This window comes from Leucopleurus acutus (genome assembly GCF_964270905.1).
Source record: "Leucopleurus acutus genome assembly, chromosome: 20".
NCBI lineage: Eukaryota > Metazoa > Chordata > Mammalia > Artiodactyla > Delphinidae > Leucopleurus > Leucopleurus acutus.
In genome coordinates this window covers 48579141-48601780 of record NC_139162.1, presented here as the reverse complement: position 1 = coordinate 48601780, position 22640 = coordinate 48579141, and the positions used below count along the sequence as shown (strand labels likewise).

General features: G+C 54.1%; 1 protein-coding gene across 2 annotated transcripts; it reads left to right on the top strand.

Moving 5' to 3' along the window:
- The first annotated feature begins 3030 nt into the window (after nt 1-3030).
- On the top strand, nt 3031-21873 carry SMG9 (SMG9 nonsense mediated mRNA decay factor). 2 transcript variants are annotated; one of them, XM_082862525.1, is made up of 14 exons: nt 3031-3098; nt 5781-5936; nt 8170-8244; nt 8333-8597; nt 8675-8772; nt 10278-10390; nt 12592-12703; nt 15732-15827; nt 16230-16315; nt 18970-19076; nt 19798-19905; nt 20077-20205; nt 20520-20664; nt 21663-21873. In XM_082862525.1, the coding sequence occupies exons 2-14, from the start codon at nt 5787-5789 to the stop codon at nt 21739-21741; spliced, it is 1563 nt and encodes a 520-aa protein (XP_082718651.1). In that variant the 5' UTR covers nt 3031-3098; nt 5781-5786; the 3' UTR covers nt 21742-21873. The 2 variants fall into 2 exon arrangements, with proteins under 2 accessions (XP_082718651.1, XP_082718650.1); XM_082862524.1 differs by having other exon boundaries at nt 20041-20205.
- The last annotated feature ends 767 nt before the right edge of the window (nt 21874-22640 follow it).

Here is a 22640-nt window from a genome sequence, read left to right as displayed (position 1 = left end):
CATCTACCTATAACCTTCACCCCCACAGGGAACCACTGTTACTACTTTTTGAGAATAACACTAGAGAAATCTTTATAAAACATACCTCACAACATGCTTGTCCTTGCTCATGGCCCTCCAAAGGCTTCCTGTTACACTTGTAAGTAAATTCAAAAGCTCTTACCATAGCCCACAAGACCCCATGTAACCTGGGCCTCTCTACAGCTATATCCCTAAATAATTCTACCCCTTTTCCACTCTGCTCCGGTCACTCTGGTCATCTTGATAATCCTTGAACACCCAGGTCCATTCTCACTTCAGGATCTTTCCACTTACTGATTTTTAGCATCTTCCTATGGTTCATTCCCTTACCATCTTTCAGGCTTCTGCTCAAATGTTACCTCAGAGCAGCCTTCCCTGACCACCTGTCACTCTCTGTGACCTCTGTCACTCTCAGTTCCCTTATCCCGATTTTTCCAAGCATCTTTTACCTGACATCATCTGCCCCTACTAGAAGATCCATTCCTGAAGGGCAGGTGCTCTGTCCTGGCAGATGACTAGAGTTCCATAATTCGTTCAGTAGATACAAACGAATGAATGAAGTGAACAGAGAAGTGACTTGAGAAATGAATAGATCGTTTGGCAAAGGGCTCTTAAAATTCCCAGTGCATGTACCCTTTGACTCAGCAATTCTACTTCAAACGAGATATTCTATTGATAATACTATCATCTACAGGCAGTCAGATGTACAGGATATTCATTGTGGCAAACGTTTGTAAGAGCAGAAGTTCAGAAACAACCTAAATGTTTATCAATAGGGTAATGGTTAAGTATGGTACATCCACACAACAGCACGCCATCCCATTTATATAAAAGGCAGCTCTCTGGGTGCTTTATTGCACCACTGACTCACCGCTAGGCAGGCTGCCCAATGCCAGGGAAAAAATGTGGGCTCGCCCTAGAGTGAGACAGGGTTGGGTTTGAATCCAGGCCCTGATGCCTCCTGGCCCTGGGTACTTCAGTAAGGCCCTTCTTCTCTCTCAGACTCATTTTCTGCATCTGTTAAATGAGGAGGGGAGAAGGTTACAGTGATGTATATAGTATACAGTGGGCCCATGGTCCAAAGCCAAGCCCCTTCTTTTCCCTTAAGTCAAATCTCCACCTCTGAGGGTTGCCCAGAGGTGAAACTGACATTTGTGAGGCTACTCTGGGGTTGAGAAATTCAGGTAAGAAAAACAGATTCGACCTAACAGATGAAGATGCTAAACGGGATAATGTCAGACATAACACAAAGATGGCCTGTCATGCATATCTATTCCAGACACCCACAATCTTCTGGAGAATCCATAAACAACAGGACTCTCAACTCAGTCTGTGTGATGGTTGTTTCACCCAGCCTGTGACAGCCTGGAGAAATGGTTCCACCTGCCACCCGTGCTGAGAAAATGGCAGCAGGGATGAGGCCTGGACGGGATGGGGGCAGTTCAGACTCAGTCACTATCACTGTCATCGTAAACCACAAAATAATGACAACACACAGTGCTACTATGCACCAGGCACTATTCTAGGCACTGTCACCCATTTAACTCTGCCAGTATCATCATTCAGTGCCCTCATCTCCATTGTAGAAACAGGACACAGACGCAGAAAGGTTAAGGAACTTGGCCAGGCTCAAGCTCTCAACCCCAATGCTTTGCTCTAACAGTAGCTCCAGAAGGAAACTGAGAAGCGGTGCTCTAGGAATGGAATATGGGAACCAGAGCGGAGACGGACTTTTCTTGTCTACCCCATGGACTGCTCGACTTTTGTCAGAATGTACATGTATTCCCTGTCCAAATATAATTTTGTTGTTGTTTGGCCACGCCACGCGGCATGTGGGATCTTAGTTCCCAGACCAGGGACCACCTGTGTCCCCAAGCAATGGAAGCCGAGTCTTAACCACTGGACCTCCGGGGAGATACCCAAATGTAATTTTAAATGAAAAATGGTAAATTCCTCACTCACCTATATATCTATGAATATATGTAGATGTATATATACCCTTCTCTCGAAGCATCTATCGTTCCCATTGGTAACCACCCGCTTCAGCTAAGTCGCGGAGGCCTTTGGGCTAACAGCGCATGCGGTCTCTGCGGGCCTCACTCTCCGCCCGGTATTCATCTTAGGCGCGCACAGGGTTCCCCCCGCAGGCGTTTGAATTGTCGACTCAGCACTGTATCCCTCCTCTACCGCAGCCCCCGAAGGGTTTATACGTGCTCTTCTCACCAGTCCACGTCTCACATCTCTTCAGGATCTGACCTGCCCACCCATGTCTGCTGCCTCACCTCCCACCCCAGTGGAACTCCATGAGTCCAAGCCAGTTTGGACCTCTCTCCCGGGGTTCCCTCGCCTGGAGTGTCCTTGCCTGCCCTTCAAGGTCCAATCGTATCCGCACCCTTTCCTAAGTGATTTGATTCCCTAGCCGTCTCCCTCCACAGACCGGGATCCCTTCCAGGGCCTACGCCAGTTCTGATTCATGCCTGTGTTCTCAGCACTCACTCAGCCCGGGACACTTAAAATTCTTTCCTGCCGTCCCACCCCACCGCGTCCTGCCAACACCACAGCTGAAGCGGTACTCGAACCCAAAGCCTCCGGCGTCCCCGCCCCGCCCCGCTTCCCCAGCTTCTCTGCAAGCCCACGTACGCCCCCTGCGATGAGCACGCGTACTGAAGCGGAGTCGCCGCACACTCCCAACTGCCCTCTGCAACCCGCCGGCTTGCTGAAGCCAACCACCTACATCAACGCATGCTCAGCCCGGCGCTCACGCTCGATTCTCGCGCGCCCAGCCTGCGGCGCATGCGCAGGGCCGGCAGCCCGCAAGACGTGATCTCGGTTCGGCCCCGCGAGATCTTCTCGACTTCTTCCTCCCTCGGACCGGCCTACCTTCGGTGCCGCTTCCGGGATGCCCCCACCGGTTGTGGGTTGACCGGTACCCGTTCTCTCCCGCCACGCTCCCGGGTTCCCAGACACCATTTACAGGCCGGTGGCTTGCAGTGGAACCTCCCCGTCCCCACCCCACCCCCATCTCGGAGAGCGCGCGCCCCCCTTACGCCCCGGGAACCAATCAGCAGCCGCCTTAGGTAAGTGGCCCGCGTGCCTGCGCTAGGCTGGCGCCTCGGCGGGGGGCGGGGCACGGGGCGTGTTTCGGGGCCCGGCTCCTCCTTGACCGCTAACTGGTCGTTCGGACGCCTGGCGGTTGTGCGTAACTAAGTTCGGAGTCAAAGCAACGCGTTAAAAAGCGCGTTGCCGGGAGTGGGGTGGGCAGGAGACAGATAATATGTATATTGGAAAAATTTCAGTTCTGGGAGACCATTTATAATGAGAGCCTGTAAACTGGCGGTAAAGTACTGCGAAATCCCTCCAATAACGTGCAGAGCCCTGGGGACACTCGTAGAGGGCCTACAAACGGATTTTTAAACAGTGGGGAGGTCCTCCAAATTCCTCTAAATACAGTGTAAATAGAAACTTAAGTTCTGGGGTTCCCTATAGGAGGCCTGTAAACAGGTGCCTAATTATGCTGAAGTCCCCTGAATAAAACACAGACTCAAGTTCCAGGGGAGACCCCATATGAGAGGCTGTACATATACATGTAATTGCTGGAGAGTCTTGTAGAAAAATAGTGTGAATAGACCCAGGTTCTGGGGTGGGAGTGCTCCATTAGATCATAAATACGGAGTTAGGAATTGGGAATCTCCCCAAATAACTTGCAAATAGATTCTGGGTGATCCCCCAAAAGGAGCATGTTAAGAGATGCTTAAGTACTGAGGAAGCCCCCCAAAGAATTTGTAATAGGGGAATTTGTAATTTGTAGTTCTGGGAGGTCACCTTAAGAGTCCTGTAAATAAACACAAATAGACTGGCTTTATACTTTTGTGTGGGGGGGATCCCCAGAGGAGCCTGGAAACTATTGGGAGTCCCCAAAATGCTTGTAGGTGAACTCTTAAATTCTGGGGAGCTTGCCATAGGGGCTGTAGAATAAACTCAGATACTGTGGAAGTTCCCAGAATAACATGCATGGGAAGAAGGTCCTCATGGGTTATGTAAACAGATACTTTAGTGGTGGAGCAGAATCCCTATTGAGGCAAGAAAACAGACAATTAAGTGCATGGGAGGCCTCCAGGATAAAGTGTAAACAGAACCTTAATTGCAAGGCGGGGAAGAGTCTCGATTTCTGAGGAGGCTGTCCTTCAGGAGACTGTAAACAGTCACTTAAGTGCTGAATCAGTTTGCATAAGCATCTGTAAACTGGCCTTGCCCTCCTTTGTCTCAGAAGGCAGTCTTCCACCTAGTTTGTGGCTAGGGGAGAGGTCACGTAGAGCAGTGGGAGAGGAGCTAGAAAGCCCCTACCTGGCTAGCAAAATTACTCCTGCATCCTGTAAACAGATACTTCTGTTCTGGGGAAAGAGTCTTACACAAGGACCTCTTAATGTCACTGTACTGGGGTGGGAGGTGGAGGGATTCATAGGGTGATTTGAAGGCACTTCAGAGCTAAGCAAAGTTCAGCAAACTTTTTCTGTAAAGGTCCAGAGAATAATTACTTTAGACTCTGCAGCCCATAGTATCTCTGTCTCAGCTACTCACCTCTGCCATTGTATCAAGAAGGCAGCCATAGACAACTTGTGAAATTGACGGATGTGGCTGTATTCCAATAAAACTTTATTTCCGAAAACAGAAGGCAGACCAGATATGGACCCGTGAGCTATAGCAGTTGGCCTCAGAGTCCTGCAAACAGACATACTCAAGAGACTTCCCTGGAATGAAGTGTAAACAGCTGGGGAAACTCCCTAGGGGCCTATAAGCAGCTAGTTAAATGATAGAGAGTGGGTTATATAGGTAACCATACATTTTATAATGTCTTACATGTGAGACATATAATGACATATAATGACCCTGGTGAGGGACATATAATGACCCTGGTGAGGGACATATAATGTCCCTGGTGAGGCCTTGGAGGGTGAGGGATGGCAGACCGTCAGTAATGGAAGGTGAACACACTGAAAGTAGAGGGACACCCGGTGAAAACAGGTCCTTGAATACAGGTGCCCCACCCCCACATGTGCCAGTATTGGGTAATCAAAAGGGTAGTTGTCGGACTGGGGGTCATGTTACAGATTTGTATGGAAATGCTTTGCTGCACTTTGGGAAAGACTATGTCCCATTTTTATGTGACCTTCCCCCATGTGTTAGTATTTATGTTGAGAAAAGTGATTAACAGTTGGGAATAGTTTTGGCTGCAAGAGATAGAAGGGGATTTGTTTGTCACTGCATCCAGAGATAGGCAATTTAAGGTTAATAGGGAGTCCCCGAACCTTGTGTTTTGTCTCTTATGCCTTCCTTCCATTAAGCTGCCTCACAGACCTTAATGGCTGCTTGAGCTCCAGCCTCCACACCCGCATTCCTTTCAGCTAGTAGGAGGAAGGGACAAAAGGCAGGTGCCAGTGTCTGTGAAGAAAAGTTTCTGAACGCTGCCAAAACACACTTCTGGTGTCATACCGTTGGCCAGAAAGAGCTTAGTCACATGGCTGCAGCTAACTGCAGCCTAGGCTGAGAAGTGTATTCTGGATAGCCAGGTGTCCAGCTCAGAACTGAGGGTTTTATTTTGTTGGAAGTAGTGAAGAATGGCTATTGAGATCCTGCTGGCAGTCACTGCCACAGCCACAGAGCTCTCTTGAAAGGAAGTGCCTTCTTATAGTCCAGGGTAAGCCAGATAGAGTGGGGAGAGACTTCTTTTCGTCCTGGAATCAACCTCTTTCTACCCATAGGTGACCATGTCTGAGTCTGGGCACAGTCAGCCTGGGCTCTATGGGATAGACAGGCGGCGGCGGTGGAAGGAGCCCGGCTCTGGCGGCCCCCAGAATCTCTCCGGGCCTGGTGGTCGGGAGAGGGACTACACTGCACCTTGGGACAGAGAGAGACGGGTGAGTGTCTGGGCCCAAGGGCAGCATTCATGTGTCCACTCATTCCACCAATGTTTATTGAGCACCAGCTAGGCACCGGGCCCTCATCTAGATGCTGGGGATATAACTGTGGACAAAACGGACTGCGCTCAGAGTGATAAAGGGGCTGTCTTAGATGAAGCAGTCAGAGAAGGCTTCTCTGAACAGCTGACTTTTGAGCAGAGACCTGAAGGAGGCAAGGGGACAAGTCCTGACAGAATCTGAGTGAAGAGCATTCAAAACAGAAAGAACAGCAAATGCGAAGGCCCTAAGGCCTTTATCTGGTGTGTTCAGGGAGTAGCCAGGAGGCCAGCGTGGCTGCAGTGGATGAGGAAGGGGAAGTGATAGAAGATGAGATCAGAGAGGAAACTGGGGCCAGATCATGTGGGACCTGATAGGCCTTGGAAAGAACTTTGGATGTCACTGACTGGAATTGGCATCGGAGTTTGAGCTGAGAGGTGCCAGAAGCCCCTGTTTTCCAGAGTTGTGTCATGATAGCAGCCTTTTTTGTTTATTGAGCAGTGTGCAGTGTGCTGGTGCTCTGCAGAGTGCTTTCCATCCTTTGGGTCTTGCTGAGCTCCTGCAGCTGTCCCATGAAGTAGAGCCTATGATAGACGCAGTTTTCACTAATGAGGAAATGAGTCTTAGAGGGGAAGGAACCTACCCAAAGTCACAAGTCAGTAAGCTTTGGGGCCAGGACTTGAACCCGAATCCAAGCGAGCCTCAGGCGCAGCACCACTGTGTCTGCTGCCGAGTGTCCTGGGCCGGGAATCGGGAGTCGGGAGCTTCGTTGTGGGCCCGGTCCAGCCTTGCTCCTCTCCTGTGTGTAGGTGACTCGCTGCCACAGCCTGCCCCCCGGGTTCTTTCTCCAGGGCCCTGCCCGCCTCTAAGGGCTGTTTATTTCGTGGGGGGGGAGTGGAAGAAGATAATGGTTGGGACAGTTTCTGAGCCATAAAACTGCAAAAATCATGAAGGAAATTTATTCACAGTGAGCTTAGCTCTTGCTTACTCCTTCCCTTGGGCCACAGCATAAGTGACAACACGCAGTCTCTCCTCCTTCCACACACATCTTTCTGGGGAATGTTACCATCCTCCTGCACCTTCAGCTTCAGTCCCTGAACAAGCAACTCCCAGATGTCTTGTCTTTGAGACCCTGGCAGCCTCCTAACTGGCCAATGGACTCCTCACATCCTCCATGTCTCCTGCTGACCTCAGCGTCTTCCTGCCAATTCTCTTCCTCCCGCTACTAGTGACGGCCCATCAGGTCTCATCCTGGTCACCCCCACGCCCATCGGGCACCAGTGCTGTACATGGTGCCTCCTGACTGTATCTCCTATCCATCCTCATCTCTTCACCCTCACCTGTTCTTTGCAAAGCACGTTCATATCCTTTGGTTTGTCCTTCGTCATAGGCCAGTGAGTGAGCAGGATTTAAATAAGTATCCTCAATATGTAGGTGACGAAACAGACCTACTGAAGGGTCAGGACTCTCCCAGGGTTACTCAGGTACCACAGAAGGAACAGGATTCAAACTCAGGTCTCTCCCCTTTCTTAGGCAGGTGGGGGTGAGACAGAAGAGGCATGAAGAGGGTAAGGCATGGGAATCAGTCCGCTGACTTGGCTAGCCCGGGTGGGGCTGGGGAGCGGAGGTTGGGACAGCAGGGCTGTCAGGAGAGCAGCTCTAGACACTGTGCACCTGCCACGTGCCCAGTGCTCCGTGGACGGTTTGTGAGTCCTGTCTACTTTCAGCCTCTTAACAGTCCTGTGAGGAAGGAATTCCTCTCCCCATTCGCCAGATGAGCAAACGGGCCTAAGTGAGGGTGGTTCCTTATCCGTGTTCACACAACCAACAAAAGCCAAGGCCAAGTTCAAATGCAGATGTCTCTCGCTCCAAAGCCCCAGCGCCTTCTGCCTGGGCTTGTCTAGCAAAGGCAGCTGAGTGGAGCGGCTGGCAGCGTGGTTCTGGAACCCGGCTGTCTGGCTTCAAGGCCTGGCTCCACTGCTTAATTGGCTGTGTGGCCTTGGGCAAGCCAGTTAACCTCTCTGGATCTCAGTTTTTTCATTTGAAAAATGGGGATAAAGGTATCTCTCACAGGGCTGTTGGTAGGATTGGAGGAGTTTATGTCTGAAGGCGTTTAGAATGATACTTGACACTTAGAGGGGTGTCCAGGGAGCTAGGGGAGTCACTCCTGAGTAACTGCCCTCCCTCACCACAGGATGGCAGCGAAGAGACAAGCACGGCGGTCATGCAGAAAACCCCCATCATCCTCTCAAAGCCTCCAGCAGAGCGGGTGAGTGGGGAAGACGCTTTGGAAGGGGAGGCTGGGAGCAGTTAGGGCAAGGATCTCTCCACTGACCAGAACCTTCTCACGCCCGTAGTCAAAGCAGCCACCGACTCCAACGGCCCCTGCCGCCCCGCCTGCCCCAGCCCCTCTTGAGAAGCCCATTGTCCTCATGAAGCCACGGGAGGAGGGGAAAGGGCCTGCGGCCACAGCGAATGCCTCCACCCCCGAGGGCACTGCCCCACCACCCCCTGCAGCCCCTGCGCCACCCAAGGGGGAGAAGGAGGGGCAGAGACCCACACAGCCTGTGTACCAGATCCAGAACCGGGGCATGGGGACTGCCGCGCCGGCAGCCATGGACCGTGAGTTGGGGCCGGGCGGGATCTGGTTGGGAGCCGGAACCCCCTCGCACAGACCGTCAGCACGTCCTTGTCTGCAGCTGTCGTGGGCCAGGCCAAGCTGCTGCCCCCAGAGCGCATGAAGCACAGCATCAAGTTGGTGGATGACCAGATGAATTGGTGCGACAGTGCCATTGAGGTACTGGGGGGTCAGGGCTCTCTCCCTGCTCGACCTTCTCCGGGTCCCACACCCTCACCTCCTCCCCGCCCCCCAGCTCCTTGGCAGGCAGCACCAGACTAGACAGCTTTCGGGCAATGGCAGCAGTGAGAGAATGGATCAGAAAGTTCTCACCTAGCCGGGCCGAATTTCAGTGGCTTACACTAGCTCAGCTGTGCTGGTTGTTAAAATGCTGAAATACTTTGATACTGTTTGGCAGAGAGGGACCCATTACCACCGCAGAGGCCCTGGGATCTCCTGCCCACTCTCGCACGCAGCAGGGCAGCCTCCTGGGCCTGCTCCAGTCCTCCTCCTGATTGGTCAAGACCCATGCAGTACCAGTGTGAACTGGTTTGAATGTTAGCCCCCAGAGGTTCCGCCTCCATCCCAACAGCCCTCACTGTAGTCCACACCTCACACCTCTGGACCATCATATCTACTTCCAGTGTCCCAGTCTTCATTTCCCCCCGTCCTGTTTTTTCCCTCCCAGGCTTGTCATATTACTCAGATTCTCCCAGGTATGCTCCCTTTCCTTCTCCAACAGCTTGGATTTACTAACAACATACCAGGCCCATCTGTTACCACTCTCATGTTGATATCAACTGGGAAGCTTTAAAAAAAAAAAAAAAGAGCCGCTGTCCAGGCCCTGCTATAGAGCACTTACCCACAAATCCCCAAACGTGGATCGTATAACTGAGGAACTGATTTGTAGTTTTGTTTAATTTTAATTAATTTAAATTTAAGTAGCCACATGTGGTCAGTGTCTACCATATTGAACTGGGCTAGCCCTCGATATTCTGCTTTAGTGGGTCTAGGGTTCAGCCCAGGATTAGAGGGGTTTTTTTTTAGAGCTCTCCAGATGATTCGAAGGTGCAGCAGCCACACTGAGGACATGACTGTTTTCCTTGAGGAGTGTCTCTTATGCCCCCTGGTGGTGAAAATCAGCAGAGCTGGCAGCCCAGAGGTGAAGGTCTCAGGATTCTGTAGGACTCTTAAATCCCACAGACAGAGCCAGGACAGGCTGGTCTCCCCTTCCTGCTTACGGCTGCCTTTATCATGCTTTCCCATGTTTTCCCAACCTGCCTGAAGCCCAAAGCCTCCCAGGAGTCTGCTCCAGTGGCCCTCAGTTACCCAGTCCTGGCTTCTTCCACCCATCCTTTTGTTCCTATGCCTCTCCCCTTCTCCCCAAAGTCAGGCGCCCCTTTTCCTCTGTGTTCCAGCCACGCTGACTTCCTAGTACCTTCTTGACCAGGGAGGCTCTTTTCTGCTTTGGAGCTCTCACAAATGCTGTTCTTTGTGCCCAGAACGTTCCATATACCCCCCTTCCCCCGCCCTTTGCCCAGTTGAGGGGATTTGGAGCACAAACGTTTTTCTTTATATCTGAGAAGGTAGGTGGGCGAGCCATGGAAGTCTTTAGGGCCCCTTCCTCACTCCCACTCCATCAACCGACAGATTTTTGAGGGTCTCATTTCTGCCTCTTCCCGCAGTACCTGTTGGATCAGACTGATGTCTTGGTGGTTGGTGTCCTGGGCCTCCAGGGGACAGGCAAGTCCATGGTTATGTCGTTGTTGTCAGCCAACACTCCTGAGGAGGACCAGAGGTGAGGGGGACGTTGGGTCTGCAAGGGAGGTGGCACCCACCTAGGTCAGGGGAGGGTGGGCCTGGATATTGCAAGTGGTGTTTGGTGTTCCCCTACCTTGACCTCAATGTCTCTGTCGGATGAGGATGATGACCAGTCTGGACCAAACTTTCGTGTAGCTCCAAGGACACCAATCCTGTACTTCCCTCCCTCCCTCCCTTCCTCGTTCCAGCAAATGGCACAGGACCAGCCAGGAGCTGGCATGGCGTATCCATTAAGTCTTTGGATTTAGGTTCACCCCAGTCTCAGCCCTGCCGCTCACCAGCTGGCTGGTCTTGGGCAGGTCCCTTCACCTCCTGGTATCTCACTTTCTCATCTGTAAAGTGCGTTTTTGGAGGATGAGACAAGATCGGGAAGGCAAAAGTTAACAAGAACTTGGCACAGAGCGAGTGCTCACAGGATGAGGCTGATGTGGCCTGGGAAACACTGGGACAAGAGACCTGGGTGAAGGGCGTGGGTTCTAGACCAGCCTCAGTCCTGCCTTGCTGAGTAAGGACAGGGTATGATTGTGAAGGTAAAGGAGGGAGTCCTTTGCGGGAGGGGGGAGCTTGAGCACTAGAGCCCCAAACTGAGGGCAGGGAAGGAAAGAGGGAAAGGCAGGGATTGGAGAGTAAGGTAGGGAACACAGTCTAATTAGGGAAGAATCAAGATGGGGGGTGAGCAGGGGTTGTGGCCACTTAGGGTTATCTTAAAGCGTAGGAGTTTGGTTTTTGTAAAGTCGGTGATGTCACCCTGGACACCATGGATGGGCCTCAGGGGTCCATGAACCCCCAAACGGTATATGCAGGATTCTACACACATTTACAGTCAGGCTTCTCTTCTAGGGAAAGTGTCCATAGTTCCCACCAGCTCTCAGAGGGGCCTGAGGGAAACCCGGAACAGGTTAAGAACCCCTGTGGTGAGAACATACATCACCAGACCCCGAGCTGTGGTGCCCTGCCTCCCAGGTCGGCTCCGTCCCCACTCTTCTCTGCTCACTCATGACCTCAGCTCAACTGGGCTGCGCTCTGGTACAGCTGCAGCTCTCTTGGCTGGCATCCTTTCCATCTCAGCTTCCACCCCCAACTAGCAAAACTTCCCTGTGGCCGTCGGCTCAGATACTTCAGCTAGAATCCTGTCGGCCTAATGTGTCCTTCTGAGGCAGGTCCGCCTGTGACATGGCAGACGTTGGTACCAACTCTTGTCATCAGGTCTCATAAGTTTTACCTCCTAATTATCTTGAGAATTCATCTGCTCCTCTCCTCCACGCCCATCTTCTGGTCCAGGCCACTGCCATCTCCCCTGGAGGAGGCCAGGAGCCTCCTAACTGGTCTCCCTGCTTCAGTTCAACAAATATTTATTGGGTGTTTACCACGGGCCAGGCCCTGTCCTGGGTGCTGGGGCTACAACAGTAAACAAAAGTGGCAAAAATCTCTGTCCCCGTGGGGCTTGCATTTTAATGGGGAGCTAGTAAACAAGCACGTTAGAAGATGATAATCAAACAGGAAGGGGTTATAGGGAGGTGGCTGGGGCCAGGTTACTGTATAAATCAGCTGGTCAAGGGGCCATTTGAGAACAAGCAGATGCTGAGGAGGGGGAGCAGGGAAAGCGCTCCAGTCAGGGCAAGAACTGGGAGCCTGGATGCCCCGCACTCTCTCACCATGGGGTGGAGAGTATTCAGTGCTGTGTGTCCCATACCTGGCACATGGCAGGTACACTTGATAATTAATAGCTAGCTATTTTATATCATCGTGTATCAGGCACTCTTTTAAGCGCTTTATGTATATTAACCTCACAGTCACTCTGAGAGATTGAGACTATTGTTGTCCCCGTTTTACAGACGAGGAAACCGAGGAGAAAGAGATTAAGGAACTTATTCAAAGCCACACAGCCAGGAAGAGGCAGAGCTGGGGTTTGAATCCCAGCAGTGCAGCAAAGTCCTTGCTCTTAAACACCTCAGTCTATTGATTTTGTTAAGACTTAACAGGTCTACCTATGGGTAGGGGTAGGGATGAAGTCATGTGATATAAAACACAGCCCCCTAGGCAGCAGGGGCCATGAATGGAAGGCTTTGCGGGCAGGCGGGGAATCACATCTCATGGTCTCACTCACAGGGCCACACTCTGGAGGCGGCAAAGGCCAAGAACCTGACCTCTAATGCCCCCACCTGCTCCTTTCCACAGGGCCTATGTCTTCCGGGCCCAGAGCGCCGAAATGAAGGAACGAGGGGGCAACCAGACCAGTGGCATTGACTTCTTCATTACCCAGGAGCGGATCGTTTTCCTGGACACGCAGGTGCTGACCCCCACTCACCCCACCCTGCTGCGTGCAGCACTCAGCTTCATCCCCAAATGTGTTTAAGCCAGAACCTTGCTTGGATTCCATGGGGCTTAGGCCAAGCCACGGACATGCTAGTGCCTTTGGGCAAGTTGTGTCTCTTTTTGGCCCTTAGTCTCTTCTTGTCAGATTTCACCCCCTCTCCACTCCCATCCATCCGTGTACACAGGAGCCTAAAGAATCTTATAGCATAGCAGTTGGAAGTGTGGGCCCTGGAGTCAGTCTACAGCCAGAGCTGGCCTTTAAGTAAGTTTTAACCCCCCCACCTCCATTTTTTCATCTGTAAATGGGGGTGATAGTTTTCTCAGCTTCATAGGAGGGTTGCAGGGAGTCAGTGGAACAGTCCAGGCAGAGTGCTGGGCACGGGATGGTGCGTGGCGAGCCTTCAGGCGCCTCACTGTCACAAGAGCTGGCCTGTCCTGCGTTACCTGGCAGCTTTCCTCAGCTTCTCCAAGATCCCTGTTCCTTAGCTAGGCAGCCGGGGCCTGTGCGGCTCGCCTGTCAGACTCCCTGGACTCCCCTCTCTGATGTAGACACCGGCCCCACCATACACACCTCCAAGCCTTGCCATAGTCTCGCTCCTGAGCTCTGCGACCTTGGCCAAGTTGTTTAACATTTCCACTCCTCGGTTTTCTTAAGTGGGAAAAACAACATTGCCTCCCTCGTGGGGTTTCTGTGAGGTGTCAGTGAATTAACACAGGTGAAGTCCTGGCATGAAGTGGGTTCTCAGTACTCTCGGCTGTCAGCATCGTCACCATTAGAACATTCTCTCTACCCTTGCTTTGTTGCTTGGCTGTTGCCTTCTCCTCCCTGAAGACTCCACAGGGGCATTGCCTCCTCCCGGAAGCCTCCCCCTCCTCTGAGCGCCCACCGGTGCCCATGTGCACCCATGTGCACCTCCCAGCGCATCACGTGGCTTACCACAATCTGGTTCTTGCATTCTGTGCCCGCTCCTATCCGGTCTGCAGCTCCTCAGGGAGAGGCCTGGCCCACAGCTGATGCTCAATGAATGTTAGTGGAACAAAGTTCTGGCCACCGTACACATTGATGGGTGGAAAACCTTCCACAAATGTGGTGTGAGACCTGTGTGCCAGGCCCTGTGACAGGACCACCGAGACCTTGTGCCGAGCTGAACCAGCTGCGGGCTGGTCCGGGGCCCCCATGGGGCAGAGCAGAAGTTAGAACAAGACAGAATGGAAGGGGCTTCCCTGGTGGCGCAGGGGTTAAGAATCCGCCTGCCAGTGCAGGGGACAGAGGTTCGAGCCCCAGTCCAGGAAGATCCCACATGCCGCGGAGCAACTAAGCCCGTGTGCCACAACTACTGAGCCTGTGCTCTATAGCCCTCGAGCCACAGCTACTGAGCCCATGTGCCACAACTACTGAACCTGTGCTCTAGAGCCTGCGAGCCACAACTACTGAAGCCCTTGCAGCTAGAGCCCGTGCTTCACAAGGAAGCCACCACAACGAGAAGCCCGCGCACCACAAGGAAGAGTAGCCCCCGCTCGCCGCAACTAGAGAAAGCCCACGAGCAGCAATGAAGACCCAATGCAGCAAGCAAACAAGCAAGCAATAAATGAATGAATGAATGAATGAATGAAAAAAGACAGAATGGAACACTGCAGTGTTTGGGGTTTTAGAAAGTGAGCCATTGGATTGACGAAAGAGGAAAGCCTCTTCTTTTTTTTTTTTGCGGTACGCGAGCCTCTCACTGCCACGGCCTCTCCCGTTGCGGAGCACAGGCTCCGGACGCGCAGGCTCAGCGGTCATGGCTCAGGGGCCCAGCCGCTCCGCAGCATGTGGGATCTTCCCGGACTGGGGCACAAACCCGTGTCCCCTGCATCAGCAGGCGGACTCCCAACCACTGCGCCACCAGGGAAGCCCCAAGCCTCTTTCTTAAAGTTAATTCCATCCAGGGCAGGAAGAAGTGGATAGATGATCCACTAATTTAACCTCTTGTATTTTTAGTGGGATGTTCCTTTAAGAAAAGGTGATGAGCTCACAGATGACTCTTTTACACCCACTGATGCAGTTCTTTGTTTGTTTGTTTGTTTGTTTTGGCTGTGTTGGGTCTTAGTTGCTTCGTGCTGGGTTTCTCTAGTTGCAGCGAGCGGGGGCTACTCTTCGTTGCGGTGCGTGGGCTTCTCATTGCGGTGGCTTCTCGTGGAGCACGGGCTCTAGGCGTGCAGGCTTCAGTAGTTGCAGCACTCAGGCTCAGTAGTTGTGGCACACGGGCTTAGTGGCTCCACGGTATGTGGGATCTTCCCAGACCAGGGCTCGAACCTGTGTCCCCTGTACTGGCAGGTGGATTCTTAACAACTGTGCCACCAAGGAAGCCCTGATGCAGCCTTTTAAATCCTCACTAGTCTTCACATTAACCATTGTTATTTGACCTGAGTGATTATCCTAGTGAAGTTTTGAAAGCATTTGATACTTTTTTTTTTTTTTTTTTTGCGGTACACGGGTCTCTCACTGTTGGGGCCTCTCCCGTTGCGGAGCACAGGCTCCAGACGCGCAGACTCAGCGGCCATGGCTCACGGGCCTAGCCGTTCCGCGGCATGTGGGATCCTCCTGGACCAGGGCACGAACCCCTGTCCCCTGCATCAGCAGGCGGACTCTCAACCACTGCGCCACCAGGGAAGGCCTGACAGCATTTGAAACAACAAAATAAGGGTGTCGCAGGGACATGACTCATTCAAGTGGATGTTCGATTTTCCAGCACTAGGAGCGCTCTTCTGGGGCACGCAGCACTTGGGAGCAGTGGGGACTTGTGAGAGAGCTGGGGAAAGTGTGTCGGCTTTGAAACTCTTTTTCTGTCACCTCCTCTCACTGACTAGTTCTTTCCTAATTAGAAACTGCCCGTGTATCTGACATTATTTTGTCCTGAGAGGTGATGTATCTGCAGTCATCGGGTGGAACTTGGTGGCCGTGTCCCCTGGGATCCTGACCCGCGGCCCTTCCCTGACACCTTGCTGTCTTCCTGCTCCAGCCCATCCTGAGCCCCTCCATCTTGGACCACCTCATCAACAACGACCGCAAGCTGCCTCCAGAGTACAGCCTGCCCCACACCTACGTGGAGATGCAGGTGAGGGGGCCGAGCCAGGCCTGGTGGTCCAGGATGGAGCGCTAGTGGATACGGGTTAGGCTAGTTTCTGCTTCATAAGAGCCCTGGGTACCCCAGAGCTGGAGGGAGAGGACGGCACCAAGAGTCAGACCTGACTCAGCCCCTGGCTCTGCCTCTCGGCAAAAACATCCCCCCTTCAAGCCTCCGTATCCGCCTGTGTAAAAAGGGGCTGATCATTGCCACCTGGCCCATTTTAGGGATGGCCTGGAAGGGAGGTGCCAGTGCAATCTGGGCGCATAGTAGGTGCTTATAGGCTCAGAGGCGCTTTTGCCCTGCGGCCCCCTCAGCTGAGTCCTGAGATCAGGGACCTCAGTCTGGGCTGAGGGAAGCTTCCACTCTGTCGTCCCTTCCTGCCCCCCTCAGTCACTCCAGATCGCTGCCTTCCTCTTCACGGTCTGCCACGTGGTGATTGTCGTCCAGGACTGGTTCACGGACCTCAGCCTGTACAGGTGAGGTGCTGTTGGGAGCGGAGCCAGGCTAGGGACGGGGGCCCCGAGACTCAGCCACTTGCACAGCTCTCACCACTTCCACACGGCAGCCACAGGGACCCTTTGAAAACATGAGTTGGAAAGGATCACTGCCACCTAATCCTCTCTCAGCACACATACACACTTACCACCCTCCACGGACTGTGCACATCACTCAGAGTAAAATTCAGAGTCCTCCCTATGCATGGCTAACAGGGTTCTACGTGATGTGGTCCCGGTCACCGCCCCGACCTCCCCCAGCACTTGCCTCACTCCTTCCATCAGAGGTGTGGTGGCCCCACGGCTGTCCCTCGTGGCGCTTAGGACCTCTGCACGCCTCACCTCTCGGCTGGAAACACTCTCCCTGCGGCTGCCAGGCCCCCTCCCTCATGTCCTTCACGTCCCGCTGAGGCCTCCCAACCTGCTAACTGCCTCTCCTGTGACTCTCCCGCTCTTACCCTGCTGTGTTCTCCTTCACTGCACGTATCACTCCCTGACAGGATGGTGTGGACCTTTTTATGGTCTTGTCTCCCTCGTTAGAAAGTAAGCCCCAGTGGCTCACACAGTGCCTGGCACAAGGCGGATATTTAACAAGTTTGTTGAATAAATAGCACGCTGAGGAACTGCTCCTTAGAGCCTCGTGGTCCATCTCCAGGCGTAGGTGCCATTCCCGCGGGTCCCTGGTGGGCAGGGAAGGGAGGGAGTCAGGATCTGGCAGGAGTACTGCCTGAAGCAGCTGGAGGTTCCAGAAATGCCCCCAGATAGGACTGGCTCCGATCCTCTTGGCCTCAGGCCCCAGGAGGTAGCTGTGGGGAGGCCAGCAGCCCTGGGCACGGGGCCCAGACAGACAGATGGAAGGAACGGGAGCTTGTGGGGAGGGGAGAGCCGAGCTGAAGGAAGCAGATGTCTCCGGAGTCAGGCAGCCCTGTGTTTGAATCCCAGTACTTGTTGGGCGAGCGGCTGCTTTTTCCACACTTCCTCAGAGGCAAACGGTGTCCTGCAGATGAAGTGAGTTAAAGAATGTAAAGCATTCAGCACAGCACCTGGTGCCTAGTAAGCAGTAGATTAAGTGGGAGCTTAAGGTTTGTGTTAGTAACTCTGGGGATGGGTGGGAGCTGAGGGTCTGGCCAACAGTAAAAAAACAAGCTGCTGGGGGAGCCGGCTGTTGTGACCAGATCTAAGTGACTTAATTCTGAAACACCCCCTCCTACCACCATCATCTGTTGGAATTCATTCAAAAGACAAATATATTGGGCATTTACATAGGCTGGTCTCTGTCCTGGGCTCTGGGGATACAGGTGTGAACAAACAGGTAACACAGGCTGCCCTGTGGAGTTCACATTGTGGTGGGGTGTGGCCTCAGGCTGGCCCTTGCAGAGCCTCGGTTTTAAGCCAGAGTCTACAGGTGGCCTCCCCAGAGCAGGTGAATCCCTGGAAATTGTGGATACCATATTTGTGGCCGATTTAGGGAGGGCCTGGAAGGGAGGTGCCAGTGCAATCCGGGCGCATAGTAGGTGCTTATAGGCTCAGAGGTCCTTTTGCCCTGCGGCCCCCTCAGCTGAGTCCTGAGATCAGGGACCCCGGGCTGGTCTGAGGGAAGCTTCCACTCTGTCGTCCCTTCCTGCCCCCCTCAGTCACTCCAGATTGCTTTGTGTACGTGTCCGTACGAGAAGGGCCATAGTTTATCAGATCCCGTTAGCCCTTATCTCAGGTTTATTTTATTTACTTTTATATATACTTTTATATATTTGGAAGAATTACTTTAAAATAGCATAAACTGGAAACTTATATCCATACAAAAACCTGCACAGCTTTATTCATAATTGCCAAAACCGGGGGCAACCAAGATGTCCTTTGGTAGATAAACGGATAAATAAGTTGTGGTACATCCACACGATGGAATATTATTCGGTGTTAAAAAGAGATGCGCTGTCCTGCCATGGAAGACAATGGAGGAGCCTCAAATGGAGATTATTAAGTGAAAGAAGCCAATTTGAAAAGGCTTCATACTGTATGATTCCAACTCTGTGACGTTCTGGAAAAGGCAAAACTATGGAGACCAGTAAAAATATCAGTGGCTGCCAGGGTTGGGAGGGGGAGGGAGGGGTGCATAGGTGGAGCAGAGAGGATTTTTAGGGCCCCGAAACTACTCGTGTGATACAAGTGGTGGATTTATGTGGTTTTTGTCAAAACCCATAGAACATACACCACCAGGAGGGAGGCCTAATGTAAGCCATGGACGTCGGGTGGCAACGGTGTGTCACTGGAGGATCATCGGAATGTTGCTAAGCGGGAAGGCTGTGTGTTGGGCGTGGGGGGGTCCATGGGAATTCTCTTTGCTTTCCACTCAGTTTTGCTATGAACTTAAAACTCCTCTAAAAAGTAAAGTATTTTTCTTGATGGCATAAACTCGTTAAAAGAATACATACGTGTTGACATGGGTCCATGGATCAGTGTCTGAGAGAGTTGTCTCTGGGTTCCCTAAAACTGTGTGAGGAATATGGTGTGTATGTGGCATTTTTCTGAGTGTGGCTGTAGCTTTAATCCGATCCGTGAAGGGAGCCCCCTCCTTCCCCAGGCTGTGGGATATGGGGGGGCTGGCGGCAGAGCACCAACCTGTCACCCCAAACCCCAAGGTTCCTCCAGACAGCAGAGATGGTGAAGCCCTCCACCCCGTCCCCCAGCCATGAGTCCAGCAGCTCGTCAGGCTCCGATGAAGGCACTGAGTACTACCCCCACCTGGGTGAGAGGCATTCCGGGGGCTGCACTGGTGGGCAGGGGAGAGTGGGGGGCGGAAACCGGGAGTACTCTGCGGAGGGGGCGCTGGGAGGAGCACCTGTGGGCTTGTGAGGAGAGTCAGAAAGGATTAGCTGCCACTTCCTCTGAGGGTCCCCCTGGCCATCAGGGCGTGACCCCCGAGTCCAGCTCTGGCCCCTCGATCAGAATGGGAGCCCCTTGGGGGCAGGACCCTAGTCTGCCTGTTTCTGGGTCCATGGCGCGGGGCTCAGGGAGTGAGTGTGGTGTCGGCCCCAGTGGCGCCACGCACCCTGTTCACCCTGCTTGGGCCCCTACTCGCGCATCCTTGGTCTGCTCTGTCCTTGCCCTGCGCTCTGACGCACTGCTCCTCTGCAAAGATCCAGCTCGTTTATGACACCCCAGGCAGGGTCTTCCCTGCTTCCTCCACCTGGCCCAGCCCCTGGTCTTTCTGCCAGGCTCCTGAGCAGGTGGCCGTCAGACTGGGGACTTCCTGAGGGCAGAAACTGGCTCTGACTCATTTCTCTGGGTCCCCAGTGCTGCCCAGCACAGGGCCTGGTACTAAAGGGAAGTTACTTATCATGTAAATACAAGTGATCTGAACTCAGGGGCAGGGCCGGTCTTTGGTGTGAGAAGGGGAGTCCGAGTGGCGAGTGGCAGTGGCGAGTGGCAGTGGCGAGCGCGAGCTCCCCATCTCCTCCCACCCGCAGTCTTCCTGCAGAACAAAGCTCGCCGGGAGGACTTCTGCCCTCGGAAGCTGCGGCAGATGCACCTGATGATTGACCAGCTCATGGCCCACTCCCACCTGCGGTACAAGGGTGAGGGTCCCCCAGCCACCCCCCAAGCTGGCCAGTGGCCTTCTGGCTCCCAATCCAGTCCCAAAGCCCCGGCCCCCAGACCCATCCCCTGACCCCAGCTTGACCACCCTGCGCATACCTCCCCCGGCCCTGCAGCACTGTGCCTGCAGCCTCACGGGTTCCCTCCGCCAGGTACGCTGTCCATGTTACAGTGCAACGTCTTCCCTGGGCTCCCACCCGACTTCCTGGACTCCGAGGTCAATCTGTTCCTGATGCCCTTCATGGACAGCGAGGCAGAGAGTGAAACCCCCCCAAGAGCAGGTACGGTTCCGCCTCGAGGGGATCTGGTCCGTAGGGAGACACGGCCCACCTGGTTAGAGGGAGACACAGGCTGCCCCGGTCTGGGGGTGACAGGGACCCGCCCTGGTCTGAGGGGAGACTCAAGCCTGTCCCTAAGGTGCTCAGACCCTTCCTTCCGTAGGAGCGTGTTTCCGAGTCACGGAAGGACGGGGGGACCTGGGCCGGGGCTGAACTCAGAGGCGCTCCTGGCAGGCCGGGATGCTGGTGACAGGGAGGAAGGGCCTCTCTCGGCGGGCTGTCCCCCTCCCCTCCCCTCCTAACTTCTGACTTTCCAGGACCCAGTTCCAGCCCCCTCTTCTCCCTGCTCCCTGGGTACCGAGGCCACCCCAGCTTCCAGTCCTTGGTAAGCAAGCTCCGGAGCCAAGTGATGTCCATGGCCCGGCCGCAGCTGTCACACACGATCCTCACCGAGAAGAACTGGTGAGCGCTCGGCAGAGGAGTCGGTGTGAGGGCCCCACCTCCACCGCGGTGAGGGTCTCGGAGGTCTCTCCACACCTCAGCTTCCCTTCCTGGAGCACTGATGAGTGCTATCATCTTGTGGCCGTTCCATGTGATTTTGAATCCCAGTCAGCCGGGAGGGCGTAGATCTTGTCACCAGTTTTACTAGTGGGGAGGTTCAGCCTCAGAGAAGGAAGTGTCACGTGGCAAGGTCATGCGCTGTGGCTGGGTGTCCCTTGACTGCAAGGAGTAGGGCCAGTGAGCCCAGTCAAGTTTAAAGGTTTATTCTGAGGCCCTGAGTGCAGAGAGCATAGCTGCACCGGAGAGGAAAGCGGGAACCACGGGAGCCACGTTCTCCAGGCCCCCCCTCCCCCCGCTAGCCCCCTCCACTGGGAGCCTCTGCCTCTGGCTTTCTCCACCTTCCTTCACAAAGCCCTGCGCTGCCTCCCCAGCCCCGACTCTACGTGGCTCTCTATGCCCAGAGCCCACAGCAGTGCTGCCACAGACCCGGGGCTGCCTCATCTCATTTTCCAGAGAAACAGAAACTTGAGAAGTAGCTGCAGCTTGGCTCCCCTGGGTCTGTCTGCAGTCGGCTGTGGGCAGAAGGGGCAGGGAGTGCAGACACAGCAGGAAGCCACTCTGGAGCTCTGTTTCTCTCTTTGGTCTAAACCAAGGCCCAGCGGGGAGGGGAGAATTTGGGAGGTGGGGGGGTTATGCAGCTGCTAGACATTTCTGATCATCACAAGACTCAGGAGGGATATAGAGATAGACCCCTACCCACAAAGGCCAGCACTGAGTGGAGCGGGAAGCAGTTTGGGCCCAGAGGTGGGCGCTCGAGGACTTCACCTTCGCTTCCCCTGGGGGAGGTGAGGGGATCAGGCCACCTAGCATCGGCGTTGGCATCTTCCCTGTATCCCAGGCGTTACGGTCATGCGGGGGCCACAGCCAGGGCAGCTCTGACTGTTGACCTCCCCTCACAGGTTCCACTACGCCGCCCGGATCTGGGACGGGGTGAAAAAGTCCTCCGCCCTGGCAGAGTACAGCCGCCTGCTGGCCTGAGGCCAAGGGGAGGAATGGCTCGCAGAGAACCCCCTTCCGGGCCCCCAGTGGATGGCGAGGGGCACCCACGTCCTCTCCCCGCGGGGCGGAGAGCGGCAGCAGGCCTGATGGACAAGGGACCGTGACTTCTTCACCCGGAGACACGAGGTGTCCAGGGCCGGTCCCCCATCCTCAAGGGAGCGTTGTTCAGGGGGTGACTTTGAGATCCCGCCCCCAGCCTGGACGAGGTAGCCCATCATCAGCCCCCACAGGGACAGGCGGCGGGAGGAGCCTGAGTGGTCACCAGGAAGCCCAGGCTCCGTGTCAGCCTCCCTCTGCAGGGACAGGAGCAGCAGGTCCCTCTGCCCTGACTCCAGGCCCCTGCCTGGAAGGTGAGGCAGGGTCTGGGAGCTCTTTATTGGGGCAGATCTGGTGGCTGGAATAAAAACAGTCACGCAAGCCTATGCTGGCGCTCATCTTCTTCCCCCTCCCCAGCGTGCTGTCCTGGGAATCCCCCCAGTTCTGGGTCCCAGCCCTTGGGGGCAGGTTAGCCATGGCCTCCCATTGGAGCCTGAACGAACTTCCTATGGGCACATCCACTGTAGGTCAGAGAGTTGCCAGGGGTGGTTAAAGACCAGTCTTTGCTGCGGAGGAAGCCTCTAGAAAGGGGTATTCTATTCCCTGGGGTGATATCAAGCCTCCCGTCTCTGTGCCATGGAGAGGAAGGTACAGGGCCCTCGTTTTCTGCTCACTTGAAGACGGTGCCTTCCCTTTGGTGAAATGCCGAGTTAAATGCAATGCCTAACTCATATTCGTTAAAAAATAGAACACGTCCCTAGTTAAATACAATTAGTCAATATAGTATACTGTCACTCGGTATCCACAAGGGATTGGTTCCAGGACCCCCCGTAGATACCAAG